This window comes from Myotis yumanensis, unplaced genomic scaffold, assembly GCF_028538775.1.
Source record: "Myotis yumanensis isolate MYYU_CA2020_CCGP unplaced genomic scaffold, mMyoYum1.0.hap1 SCAF_3, whole genome shotgun sequence".
In the NCBI taxonomy this organism is placed as follows: domain Eukaryota; kingdom Metazoa; phylum Chordata; class Mammalia; order Chiroptera; family Vespertilionidae; genus Myotis; species Myotis yumanensis.
The window spans coordinates 45,738,529-45,753,309 of NW_027223754.1; the positions used below are offsets into that span (position 1 = coordinate 45,738,529).

The 14,781-nt window shown below is 36.6% G+C and overlaps 1 protein-coding gene across 3 annotated transcripts in view; it reads right to left on the reverse strand.

Moving 5' to 3' along the window:
* Positions 1–7,651: 7,651 nt before the first annotated feature.
* Positions 7,652–14,781, reverse strand: part of GPC5 (glypican 5) — a 1,289,857-nt gene continuing 1,282,727 nt past the window's right edge. For all 3 annotated transcript variants that reach the window (XM_070408838.1, XM_070408837.1, XM_070408839.1), the window contains one exon: positions 7,652–8,592. In XM_070408838.1, the coding sequence (XP_070264939.1) occupies positions 8,435–8,592 (158 nt within the window). In that variant the 3' untranslated portion in view covers positions 7,652–8,434. The remainder of the gene's footprint in view (positions 8,593–14,781) is intronic.

The window sequence follows — 14,781 nt, forward strand, 5'->3', positions numbered from 1 at the left end:
GTTTTGTTTCTTAGTTTATTTTGTTAATTAGATTCCACATATAAGTGAAATCATATGGTATTTGTATTTTTCTGATTAGTTTATTTCAGTTAGCATACTCCTCTCCAGATCCATTCATGCTGTCACAAAAAGGTAAGATATCCTTCCTTTTTTATGGCTGAATAGTATTTCATTGTGTAAATGTACCACAGCTATTTGATCCATTCATCTACTGATGGGCATTTGGGCTGCTTCCAAATCTTGGTTATTGTAAATAATGCTTCAGTGAATATAGGCGTACATATATTCTTTTGAGTCAGTGTTTCAGGATTTTTCAGATATATTCCCAGAAATGGCTGGGCAGCTATATTTTTAATTTTTTTGAGGTAACCCCATACTGCTTTTCTCAGTGGCTGCAACAGTCTACATTCCCACCAACAGTGCATTATGGTTCTTTTTTTGCCTCCACATCCTGGCCAGTAATTTTTGTTTATTGATTTATTGATGATAATCATTCTGACAGGTGTGAGGTGATATCACATTGCAGTTTTAATTTGCATTTCTCTGATGATTAGTGAAAGTGAGCATCTTTTCATGACTATTGACCATATGTATGTCAGGTTCTATACGCATTTTTTTAATTGAATTATTTGCTTTCTTGGTGTTGAGTTGTATAAGTTCTTTGTAAATTTTGGATAGTAAGCCCTCATTAGATGTATCATTGGTAACTATATTCTCCCATTCAGTGTTTTTATTTTATTTTATTTTATTTTATTGAGGGTTTCCTTTGCTATGCAAAAACTTTGTTAGTTTGATATAGTTTCATTGGTTTATTTTTTGTTTCCCTTACCCAAGGCAACATCAGAAAAAGTATTGCTATGAGAAATGTCCGAGATTTTACTGCTTATGTTTTCTTCTAGAATTGTTATGGTTTTTGAGTGTTACATATAAGTTTTAATCCATTTTGAGTTTATTCATGTGTATGCTGTAAGAAGGTGTTCTAATTTCATTTTATTTGCATGTATCTGTCCAATTTCCCTAAAACCATTTATTCAATAGACTATCATTACCCCATTGTATGTCCTTGCCTCCTTTGTTGAATATTAATTGACAATAAAGGCATGAGTTTATTTCTGGGTGCTCTATTTTGTCCCATTTATCTATACATCAGTTCTCATGCCAGTCCCTTTTATTTTGATTACCATGGTCTTTTAGTATAGTTTTATTTTGTATCAGGTAGTGTGATCCCTCCAACTTTGTTATTTTTTTTAGATTGCTGTGGCTATTTTATGGTTCCATATAAGTTTTTGAATATTTGTTCTAGTTCTGTGAAATATGCCATTGCTATATTGATAGTAATTGCATTGAATCTATAGATTGCTTTGAGTAGTATGGACATTTAAATGATGTAAACTCTTCCTACCCATGAAGATGGTGTATGTTTCCATTTATTTGTATCTTCTTCATTTTCTTACTTCAGTATCTCATAAGTTTCTAAGCACAGGTACTTTACATTTTTTGGTTAAATTTATTCAAGGTATTTTATTTTTTGATGCAATTGTAAATGAGATTGTTTTCTTAGTTTCTTTTTCTGATAGTTCATTATTAGTGTATAAAATTACAACTGGTTTCTAGATATTTATTTTTTATCCTACTACTTTACTGATTTTATTTATCAGCTCTAGTAGATTTTTGTCAGAATCTTTAGGTTTCTCTAGATACCATATCAAGTATTCTTCAAATAATGACAGTTTTATTTACTTATTTTTAAATTCTCACCCAAAGATTTGTTTATTGATTTTTAGAGAGAGAGGAGGGGAGAGAGAAACATTGATGTAAGAGAAAAACATCAATTAGTTGTGTCACATACATGCACAGACCCAGGATAAAACCCATAACCTAGGCATGTGCTCTGACTAGGAATGGAACCTGCAACCTTTTGGTGTACAACAGAATGGTGCTCAAACCAAATCTCAGCCAGGTCAATAATGACAGTTTCAATGTTTCATTTCAAATTTGGATATCCTTGATTTCTTCTTCTTGTCTGATTATTGTGGCTAGGACTTCTAGTACTAGGCTGAATAAAAGTGGTAAAAGTAGACATCCATATCTTTCTGATTTTAAGGAAAATGCTTTTAGTTTTTGCCCATGGATATGATGTTGGCTGTCAGTTTTTCATATATGGGCTTTGTTATGTTGAGGTATGTTCCCTCCATTCCCACTTTGTTCAGTTTTTATCAAAAATGGGTGTTGACGGCTTTTCTGCCACTATTGCTGTGATTATGTGGTTTTTATCCTTCATTTTGTTTTGTTTGTTTAATGTATTGCTAGATTCAGTTTGCTAATATTTTATTATAAATATTAGCATCTGTAAACTGGCAGTCGGACATCCCCCAAAGGGTACCGAATTGGAGAGGGTGACGCCAGGCTGAGGGCCCCCTCCCCTCCATGCACGAATTTCATGTACCGGGTCTTTAGTTATCTATAATAATAAAAGCGTAATATGCTAACTAGACTGGACATCCGAATGACCTTCCAGACGTCATTCAGGACGTCCTTCTGGACGAAGCCATGGTGGCGGGGGCTGAGGCAGAGGCAGTAGGGGTGATTAGGCAGGCAGGCAAGTGGTAGGGGCGATGAGGCAGGCAGGCAAGTGGTTAGGGGTGATTAGGCAGGCAGGCAGAGGGGTTAGAGGTGATCAGGCAGGCAGAGGGATTAGGGGTGATCAGGCAGGCAGGCAGAGGCAGTTAGGGGTGATTGGGCAGGTGGGCAGAGTGGTTAGAGGTGAGCAAGCAGGCAGGCGAGTGGTTAGGGGTGATCAGGCAGGCAGGCAGGTGAGCAGTTAGGAGCCAGAGGTCCCGGATTGCGAGAGGGATGTCCAATTGCGTGAGGGTGCAGGCTGGGCTGAGGGATCCCCCCCGCCCCACCTGGCCCTCTAGTAGTTAGAGAATATGCTTGATATGATTTATATCTTATATTTATTGAGACTTGTTTTGTGTTCTAACATGTGTTCTATCCTAGAAAATATTCCATGTGCACTTGAAAAAAATGTATATTATGCTGCTTTGGGATGAAATGCTCTAAAAATATCAATTAAATCTATCTGATCTAGTGTGTCATTTAAAGCTGCTGTTTTTTATTGATTTTCTATCTGCAAGACCTATCCATTGATGTCAATGTGGTATTAAAATCCCCTACTGTGATTGTATTACTGTCAATCTGTCCCTTTATGTTCATCAAGATTTGCTTTATATTTTTAGGTGCTCCTATGTTGGGTGCATAAATGTTTACAAAGTTATATCATCTAATTGGATCATTCCCTTTATCATTATGTAGTGTCCTTCTTTGTCTCTTACTATAGACTTTGTTTTAAAGTCTATTTTTTCAGATATAAGTAATGCTACTCAATATTTTTTTTCCTTTCCATTTGCATGAAATATTTTTTTTCCATCCTGTTAGTTTTAGTCTGTGTGTATCTTTTATTCTGAGGTAGGTCTCTTGTAGGTAGCATATATATGGGTCTTGTTTTCTCATCCATTCAGCTACCCTATGTCTTTTGATTAGAGCATTTAAGCCATATAATTTAAAGTGATTATTGATAGGCATGTATTTATTGCCATTCTACTTTTTCTTTTAATTATGTTCCTCTATGTTGTTTTTAATCTTCTTTTTCTTAAAAAAAATGAAAGATCCTTAAATATTTCTTGTAATACTGGTTTGGTGGTAACAAACTCCTTTATCTTTTTCTTATCTAGGAGTTGATTTCAAATTAGTGCCTTGCTGGGTAAAGTAGTCTTGGTTTTAGGTCTCTGCTTTCCATCACTTTGAATATTGCATGCTAATCCTTTCTGGCCTGAAATGTTTCTGTTGAGAAATCAGGTGACAGTCTATGGGCCCTCCTTGTAGGTAACTAATTGTCTTTTTCTTGGGGCTTTTACAATTCTATTTTTTTAAACCTTTGCCATTTTAATTCTGATGTGTCCTGGTGTAGGCCTCTTTGTGTTCCTCCTATTTTGGACTCTGTGCTTCCTGGACTTGTTTGTCATTTTCCTTCACCAGGTTAGGAAAGTTGTCAGTCATTACTTCCTCAAGTAGATTCTTGATGCCTTTCTCTCTCTCTTCTTCTCCTGGTACCCCTGTGATATGGATGTTGTTATGCTTCATGTTATCCCAAATGTCCCTTAAACTATCCTCGTTTCTAAAAATTCTTTTTTCATTTTCCTGGTCTAACTGGGAAATGGTCTAACTGCTGCCTTGCCTTCCAAATCTCTTCTCTGCTTCATCCAACCTACTATTTATTCCTTCTAATGTATTCTTCATCTTAGATATTATATTCTTTATTTATGTCTGATTCTTTTTATGGTTTCTATTATTTTTTATGCATGCTAACTTTTTGTTGAAGTCAGTAAGTTCCTTGAGCATCCTTATATCCATTTTTTTGAACTCTTTATCTGGTAAATTGCTTGTCCCCTTACATTTAGCTTTTTTTTTTTTTCCTGGCGATTTCTCCTGTTCTTTCATTTGGGACATACTTTTTTGTCTCCCCATTTTTGCTGCCTCTTTGTGTTTGTTTCTATGTATTAGGTAGCTCTGCTATGACCTTGTGTCGTTGGTGTCCTGTGGGATCCAGTGATGCAGTCTCCTTGATCACCTGAGCTGGGTGCTCCAAGAATGTCTCTTGTGTGGGTTATGTGGGCCCTCCTGTTGTAATTGAATCTTTATTGCAATTGGCTCATTTGTATGTGGGTTGACTTTCAGGCTGGCTGACTCTGAAGACTGACCCTGACTACAGTGTATGAGCTGCTGTGTAGGTGCTGACCACACAAAGCAGAATTCATATCAGCAGGGTCTGATGCCCGCAAAGATCTCCCTTTGTATACGCTGCTTGTGAAGCTAATTGTGCTCTGCTCTGGTGTTTCCCGAAGCTGTTGGTTTTTTGCCTTTTGAGAGGGACTCTGGTGCCGTCCAATGTCAAACACTGCCTGTGATTGGTTCTCAGTAACTTGTTTGGAGCTACAAAGTGATTCACAGTTTGTGGTTGCTTCTGCTAGGCCTTAGTGTGTGTGGGGATGACCAAGCTGTGCACCGAGACTAGCCTTGACCAGCAGGTCAGCAAAAATCCCCCAAGGCACTCCATGATCCACCTTTGCTTGCCTCTGCCTGCCAGCTACTTGATAGACTCAGTCACTGAAAGAGCCTCTGGCAGTGTTTGAATTGCATGAGGTATGTTCTCAGTGAGTCACCAAGTAGGGGCTAGTGGGGTTCACCATATTGATGCAGAGTCAAACTCAGTGCTAGTGCTGGGTTTGTGGTCACTCAGAAAATGTCCCAGGGTATATCGAGTCTAGCTGTCACTTGCTGGGTGCCCACAGACACTTGTGGTGGGGCTGGGTCTCAGGGAATTGTCAGGAGGAGGCTAGCAGAGTTTATCAGGCCCATCAGACCAAGATTTGGCTGAGTGAAGGGAGGGCTCTGCACTGGTCGGGCCTGTGAGGGAAAAATAGCCCTTTTCCTAGAGCCACACAACTTAATCTGTCCAATATTCTCTCAAAAGCCCGAGGTTAACTAGGCAGAGCTTCCAGGAATTGGGAGAGTGGGGCTAGTGGATCTCCTGTGAGAGGGAGATGCCAGTCAGGCTTGGGGGAAGGTGGGAGGAGTGGCCCCTACACCAGAGTCACAGAAGTCAGTCTGTCCCAGGTCCTGCCCAGACCTTGGCAGGGCAGGGCTACCAGGAGTTGAGGGTGTGTGTGGCCACCTAATGCTTAGAGGATGGTTCTAACAGATCTCCTTTGAGGAGAAAGTACCAGTTAAGTTCATGAGAAATTGGGGGGAATGGTCTCTGCCTCAAAGCAATACCACTCAGTCACTGACCCTCCCTGAGTCTCTACATTCCAATCCCCCAGGCAACTGACAACATCAGTAGGGCTTGAACTCTGCAAGGTGAAGCAACAGGGAGTCCAGAGCGTGGGGCTATTTCATTCCCCCAGGCTGATGCTTACGGAGTGGTGTGCTCCACTCAAAAAAGATAGTGTTTGCATGCTGGAGAGTGACTCTGCACTAAGTTCCCAGTGACTCTCTTCTCAGCGTTTTTCCCCAGCCACAAAACCCAGTCTCTCCTCACATGACTCTGGTCTGCTCTGCCCTCCTTTTGCTGGAGCCCAGGGTGAATGGCTGCAAATGTGAAAATGTGCATTGGCCCTTTAGGGCACCTGTATTTCTAGCAGACTCCTGTGTTTCACTAGATGACAGAATCCCCGCTGATTTTCACAGCCAGATGACATGTGGGAGCCTCTTCCTAGCTCTGGTGCTCTGTGCTAGGGAGCCAAGAATGGGGCTGAGACCCCATGCCTCTCAGGGGAACCCCTACAGCTAACATATCCTGCCAGAATCTCAGCTGACACCTGTGGGAGTGGGGCCAGCCATTTTCACATCTCCCTACCAGTCTTGATGTGGCTTTTTCTGTAAATCCTTGGCTATAAGACTTCTATTTCGCTAGTCTTCAGTTGGTTTTTCAGGTTGATTGTTCTATATTTTAGTTTTAATTCCAGCTAGATTCTGGAAGGAGGTGAGTGTAACATCTACACAGTGTACCATCATTTTGGATCTCCCCATTCACACTATTTACTAGTACTTTGTTTCTACTCTGCTTTTATCCATTTCCTGTGATAAATAAATGATCTCCTATCAACTAATTTTATCCAGAAACACCTTTGATTGCTAAACCATGCCCTTTAGTTTGTCTTCCAAATTCTTCTAAAGTTGGTTCAGAAGTTTTGTCAAAGCAAACCAACTATAACTTGGACTGGAGTGCAGCAAATGGGTATCACTTACTTGTTTCAGAGTTATTTCAATAATGAGCTGAGGTGGTTATGTTTAAGTTATAATTTGTACAGTGTGATAGTGAAAATGAATTATAAACCAAGTAGATCATGGAATAAATATTAAGATCTGGGGCAGAAAACTAGGAAAATAACATCCATAATTGGCAGGTAGAGTAACACTTCCAGTTCTGAAACATGTTTGAACAGATAGTAACAACATCTGCTTTGGCAGTTTCAACAAATTGTGGTTTAAATTCACCATTGTCAGATCATCTGGTTAATTAGACTAAGAGACAACATGGTTTGATCATATACTGTTTGATGATTTGGAGAAAATGATTTCACCTTACAAATATGACTGTCAGTGGAGTCCTCCTCAACTCTTTCTCAGAGGTCTTTTCAAATTCTTTTGACTTTTAAAATTTTATTTTATAGGTTCAGCACTTCCCTTTACTATTCTGTCACTTTGTGTTAATAATACTTTTTGGCTATCAACTGGATGTAATAATTTTTAATAAAAGCTGACTTATCTCTTCCTCCTTAAGTGCAGCGATAGACATAACCTAATCAGTGTCTGCTGAAGCATCTTATCATAGCTGGAACATCAGGGACTATGGATTAGCAGCTCTGCTAATGTGCAAAGAGGAAAAGAGCTAAAACATTGCATGCTCTATTTTCTGTATTAGTGCATGTGTTTAGATAGTCAAAGGAACCTTGCAAATGTACATAGATAGTTAATTATTTGTTCAATATCAAGATTGAAAAAGAAATAGCAAATAATATTTTGAAAATGGATGAATACATCATTTTTCCAGAAGAAAATGATCAATGATTTTTAACTTTTCCACCAGATAATGAACAGCTTTATTAGAGATATTCCTAGAGCAGGCATGTGCTTTGTAACACAGCTAAATCCATTAGGCAAAAAGAGAGGGCAAACAGAGCCACAATGCCAAAGACTGCATTATGAACATAATGGAATACAGATCAGATGCTACCAAAATACTCAGCTTTAAGGTTTGTCAGTGGCTAAATTACAGCGGATAGAAATTATCATTCTTCTTCAATGAAATTATGTCAAATGTTCCTCAGCAATCTACTCTATAACATATAGGCGTTCAGTAATTTCTTTCTATAGCTTGCACAAATGGAGGAATTTCTTGAAAATGCATGCATACTACTTGCCATTGTTTATTTTGATTCATTTAATGGAATCCTAATTCCAGTATTTTAAGAAACACTCTGTACTGTTTTCATTGTCCTGCAAATAGATCTTCAATTCAAAATATTTTTTCTTTTAGAAAGAGAGGGGTTTGGAATGTAGGGTAATAAAATTACACATATACTGAATCCTTCTTAAGCACAGTCACTTCTGTGTTTGCAGGTTTAACATGTTAGAATTTAAGAAGGTTTAAGTTAGATTCAAAGGAGACATGTTTTCCAACAGTCTTTCCTTTAAATGTTGATTTTTAGATACTTTGTGAACCTTCCGACTTGTTTTCTAAGAGGTTAGTGTTACATACCTTTTTATAAATATAACTGTTATATTTAAAAAAGATCTCTTATTCCAATCAGATGAAGATGGGAGAAATCGGACTGCAGTAAAACATGTATATCAGGGCAAAATAGTTCAGTTACCAAAGCACAGGGAGTAACATCACTGCACACATCAGAGGAAATGTCATTGACTCAGTTGCTGCTGGACATCCTGCTCCTGTTGTGTCGAAGGTGTTCCCACGGTCTGTTTGATGGATTTGCTTTACATCACTGAGGTTCATCTCTTCTGGCATCCCTGCAGAGGCAAAGAAGGAAACATCATGATGCATGACCACCTTACCGTGACACGTCTAGAACAACTCTTAAACCCAAGTGTGAACACCATCGTTTTCTCCATAGTATTCTTTATGTGTTCACCTGACTCTAAATGATTCATGTGATCCCGGTATGTCTGCTCTTCTTAAATTGGAAAGTCCAGGCTCTTGAATAAAACTTCCCAGAAATATAGGAGCAAAATGAAATGCTATTCTCCCCCAGTTTCTTAAAAGCATTTGGAGTATTTCCCTAATGTCATTAATTGGTAAAATAGTAAAGAAATTTAATCTAAAAATGTCATGAGCTATGACATTATCACTTGTCCTGAAAATATAACAACTGTAGTAACTATGTGAAATGTTTTTCTTGAAAATAAAACAATATAAGGATAAATCATTAAATAGGACATTTTTTTGGACAGAATCCTTGTTGGAAATGTATGAAAGAATAATAACTAATATTATATACTTTATATACACACAATTTTGGGGATGGGGGTGTAGAGACTTGTCAATAGATAAAAGAATTTGTTAATAGGGTGACCTGGAGATTAAAATCAGAACTAACATGTTTAATTAAGAGTGGGCAATATCAACCAAGATCCATTCATCCTGGTTATTACTTCTCTGTGTTATGAAACTTCACAAGCAGAGGAGGAGACCAGCTACCAAATTTTGGGGATGAAATGATCAGTTTCTTAAAGAAGTTTACTGTAATATACCTAGGAAATTACTAACTTATCACTTATTATCTAGTGCCACCAGTGTTCTATGACCATGTGACTGTCTGGATTATCTCATGGCATGCCACTATCAGTCACAATTAAGTTTAAATTTAATATTGTTACAGCCACACATATTGACATCATAATTATAGTGAGACTGAAAAAAAAGCTTTTTATAAGGAAAAGTCAGTATTTATGTAATTAGGTCAATACATATATATAATTCAGAAGATAAGCTCTATTGCATTCAGAGCATTAAAATGAAGTGCAGCTCTACTGATCTACCGTATTGATTTTACAGTCTGAGCTCTCGCATTATTATTCATTGTTTGGGTACTTGTTTTGCCCTTCTGTGTCATTAGGCAAGATGAATAAACTAGTGATTCATTTTTTATGGGGACTGGAGTAGAGTGTAAATATTTTAGTCATGGTTTTATACTTCTTGTTATGCTAGAGCTTAAGAAGGAGTTATGAGGACTCTAAGCAATTAAAATAAATTTTTTCCGAGATTACTACTTAAATTTGAGCTCTGAGGGCTTTTCTTTTCTTTCTTAAAGCACTGTAAAGAGGTGCCAGGATTGTATTCATGAATAACTTTTTTTAACACCTTTCTGAGCTGGTGTTTCTCTCATTCATTCATGAGCCAGGTACTGGTCTGGGTTCAGGTGATACCATCTCATGAGTAATGATATTTAAGTAGAAAGATCTTAAACCTTATGCCTGCAACTCAGGCAATGCCAGGAAGGATATCCCACTTTCAATCTGATGTCATTTTAACATCCGACGGAAAGATGTTACTAATAAGTTAATATAATGGTGCTAAGGAGGATGGCCACTTGAGATAAGATTTACATGCAAAGGATTGAAGATCCCTTCAAGAGCCTGACAGTCCAGGCTGCAGTTTCTAATCAAATTCCAACCTAGCCTTGACATCCGTTAAGAAACCTTAGCATTCTGAGAAAGTGAGCCCCACAATTATTTGATGCAATGATTGTTTTCTTAAAGGAATTTAATTAACTAAGTTTGTAAATTCTATCAAAGCTTAACGGAGTACCCATAAAGGAAAAATCAGTTTGGGAATTTATTAGATTAACAAATTAAGCAAAAACAAGTGAATCTTTGAATAATGTTTTCTATGCATGATAGTAACTCACAAAGATGCCAATAAATTCATATTTCTGCGCTTGGTGGCTTATGGTCTGGTTGAGAAGATATTCATGTTATTACAAAATCAATGTAATGTTAAAACTTGGGTACATGCCTTGTGGTTGGTGCTATGAAGCATGTAAAAGGAATGTAATTTGGTGAGAGAAGGCTCCACTAAGGAAGTGTCAATGTGGATCAATGTATTTGGCAATATCTACAGAGTGTTTGCTATAGTGCCAGTACTTCACAGTTATTAACTTGTTTCATTCTCACAACAGTTCCTTGTGGTAGGCACAGTTCTTATGGCTGCTTTTGTAGATGAGGAAACTGAGGCACTGGGAGGTTAAGTAACATCAAATGTAGTTTGGACCAGCCTGTGTTGTGATCATCTGCTGGGCTGACTCCAAGCACTTGGCTGGACACCAAGAAGTCAGTATTTAATTTGGGAGCAAAGAAGGTCAATTATGTTTGCCCAGAGAGTTTTCACTAGGAGAAATGTGTCTCCTTTCTTTATCTAGGATGGCTGATAATGTGCAAGTTCTGTGTATTAATCAAGCAACTGGAAGTATTCAGGATTAGAATTCTTGTGGGCGCATTCAGGGTGATGAGTCAGAAGGCTTGATGTATCAGAGAATTGCAACTTCTTTTGTCACGTATATGCTGGCCTTTGTCCTTGAGGCAGGGAGTGTGGGTATTTCTCCCTTTCTATCTATTCTGATGAAATACATATTTTAAAAATGATTAGTTCCACTACACAACAAAGACTATGTTTAAAGATATTTTTTTTAAAAAGGAAAATTGCATGGTCAGGAGCTTGTTAATTTGGTCACTCATTTACAAAATTTACCCACTTCTGTCTCTGTGTCAGGTACTGTGCTGGAGACTAAATATGTCCTATGCACTCATAGGCTTTTCAAATGCTTTGAGTCTGCAAAACAACCAGGTGTCTTTTCCACCATTGATGGACAAACAAAGCAGATTAAAATGTTGGGAGCAGGATTAGAGGTCATTATTTGAATTCAATGAAGTCAAAATAATTTATCTGTAGAAATTATGTTTTCAAGGTAGCTATAATCATGGCACCACAAAAAATGCCTATTACATAGTATGCTGCTAGTGAATATTGTCAAATGTATACATTGAATAATGACTCTCATTCTCACAACAATAGGATGAGTTGGGTACAATTATTTTTCCTTGTGCTACAGATTAGGAACAGGTGCAGAAGCAGTAATTTACTCAAGGTAACATACTGTGGCTGGATCCCAGATGTGTCCCAGTCAAATGTGGTTTTCTTTTATTCCAGAACCATGCTTTTTGCCAGGACATAATCAAAGCATTGAATTTGCAGTTAAATTCTGCTCAGCCACAGATTGGCTAGGAGACTTTAGATATCACCCCCATGTGAATTTTAAAATGTGAGCATTTTCAGTGAGAGAAGGATTGGTTAAAACGCAGTGCTGGCTAGTTAGTTAAATACATATTTTGAAAATAAGCAAGATTTTTAGTTCACAGAATCTCTAAAGGAAGTGCCTATGGGACCAAATATTTAAGTACAAATAATGAGGAAGTGAACAAAATATATAGGTTGATATTTTTATGTTTAGGTGGTGGAAAGCATATTGATTTTTTTAAGGCAGAATCTATAAGAGAATATTAATAGTTTGAATTTCATAATAAAAAAAAAACCCAACAACTTCTGTATAACATGGAAAACCATTTTTAAAAAAAGTTAGGGGGGCAATCAAAAAATGGAGAAAATAATGCAGTGGGCATTATAGCAAAATAATAATGTCTTTAACATAGAAAGAGTTCCCATAATCCATATCTAAACTATAATATCCTCATAAAAAATTGTGAAAGGAAATAAAAAATACAAGAAAAAATTATGCAAAAACTGAAATTCTTCTTTACTGGAAAGCCAATAAATACAATCTTCCACATGATGAGATGTCAATTGTCTAATGTCCAGTTCGCAAAGGCATAGCAGAGAGCAGATGATAGCCAGTTTGTGCAAGGGTAGAAATCTTTTTTCAGGAATGGCCAAAATATATAATAACTGTTTAAAATGTATGTTTACCTAAACCCAAGAATTATTCTTTCATGAAGCAATTCTATGAGATTAAGAAAATGTGCACATATATATTCACAAAATATTAATATGTGAATTGTTAGTGAAAAATCATAGCCATTAGTGTCCATTAGTAGGGAATTAAAAAATTAAGTACATCCACTTATTTTTTTCTTCTAAAACTAGATTCACTTGGCAGGGAAACCTAGGCAGAAGTCTGTAGACCAGTATTCTTTTTTTTTAAATTGAATTTATTATGGTGACAATGGTTAATAAAATTATATAGGTTTCAGGGTGTGCAATTCTAAAATACATCATCTGTATATTGTATTGTGTGTTCGCCACCCCAAGTCAAGGTTCCTCCCATCACCATTTATACCCCCTTACCCTCTTCTACCTCCGCCCACTCCCCTTTTCCTTTAGTGATCACCAGACTACTGTTTGTGTCTATGAGGTGTTTCTTGTTTTTTTATTTTTTTTTGCTTAATCCCTTCATTTTTTTTCACCCAGCTCCCACCACCCCTTCCCTTCTGACAGTTGTCAGTCTGTTCTCAGGATCTAAGTCTGTTTTTATTTTGTTTCACAGTTTATTTTTTTCACTAGATTCCACATATAAGTGAAATCATACTTGTCTTTCTCTGACTGTATATATATATATATATATATATATATTAACTGTATTATACATTATCATAATACTCTCCAGGTCCATCCATGCTGTCACAAAAGGTAAGGTTTTCCTCCTTTTCATGGCCAAGTAGTATTCCATTTTGTAAATGTACCACAAAATTTTATCCACTCATCTACTGATGCCCACTTGGGCTACTTATAAATCTTGGCTATTGTACATAATGCTGCAATAAACAGAGTGGTGCATATATTCTTTCAAATCAGTGTTTTGGGTTTCTTCATATATAATCCCCAAAGTAGAATTGCTGGGTCATAAGGCAGTTTTATTTTTAATTTTTTGAGGTAACTTAACACTACTTTGCATAGTGGCTGCACCATTCTGCATTCCCACCAACAGTGCACCAGGGTTCCCTTTTCTCCACATCATTGCCAGCACTTGTTTGTTGATTTATTGATGATAGTCATTCTGACAGGTGTGAGGTAATATCTCATTGTAGTTTTAATTTGCATTTCTCTGATGATTAGTGAGCATCTTTTTCATTTATCTATTGGCCATCTGTTGTCCTCTTTGGAGAAGTGTCTGTTTAGGTCCTTTGACCACTTTTTAATTGATTGTTTGGGGTTTTTTGGTATTGAGTTGTATAAGTTCTTTAAAAATTTTGGATATTAACCCCTTATAAATGTATCATTGGCAAATATGTTCTCCCATTCAGTGGGTCTTTTCATTTTGTTGATGGTTTTCTTTGAATCCACTTACTTTAAAAAATTTAAAAAGTAGATACTTAATTGGCACAGAAAAATGTGTTTTAATGTAATTTTATATATATACTTCCATGATCTTTAAGGTTCTTTGAACTCTGATAATCTGTGGCTACCTTTCTTTAAAGGTAAGAAAATCCTCATTGATTTTTGTATTCACCTAGTTAATATTTAGTAATAATTAAGTGAATGAGTAAATTGATTTTTCATCTAGGGAATCACAGAATTATAAAAATGTTTTTCTAATTCAGTTTTTTTTCTTTTCTTTGTTTCTTGTCTTACAACATAGTGTAATCTTAGGTGTACAACATGATGATTTTAATACGCATATATATTGCAAAATATTTGCCATCACCATTTTAGGTAATGTCTCCATTATGCCACATAATTACAATATCTTTTTTGCCATGAGAACATTTAAGATCAAATCTCTTAGTGACTCAGGTATGTAATACAGTATTAGCTATAATCACCGTGTTGTATATTGATCCTCAGAACTTATATATCTGATAACTGGAAGTTGGTACTTTTTGACAAACATCATCCATCTATTCCACCCACCAGTCCCTGGTAACTACCACTCTCTATGTTTCTTGTTTGAATTTTTTAGATTCCATGTAGAAGTGATATCATATAGTATTTGTCTTTCTCTGATTTATTTCGCTTAGCATAATGCCCTCAAGGTTCATCCATATTTTTATAATTGCAGGATTTTCTTCTTTTCCAGGGCTGAATAATATTCTATTGTGTATCTAAATACACACATATGTATATGTATTTATATTACATCTTTTTAATCTATTTATGCTTTTATGGAATGTTAGGCTGTTTCTATATAG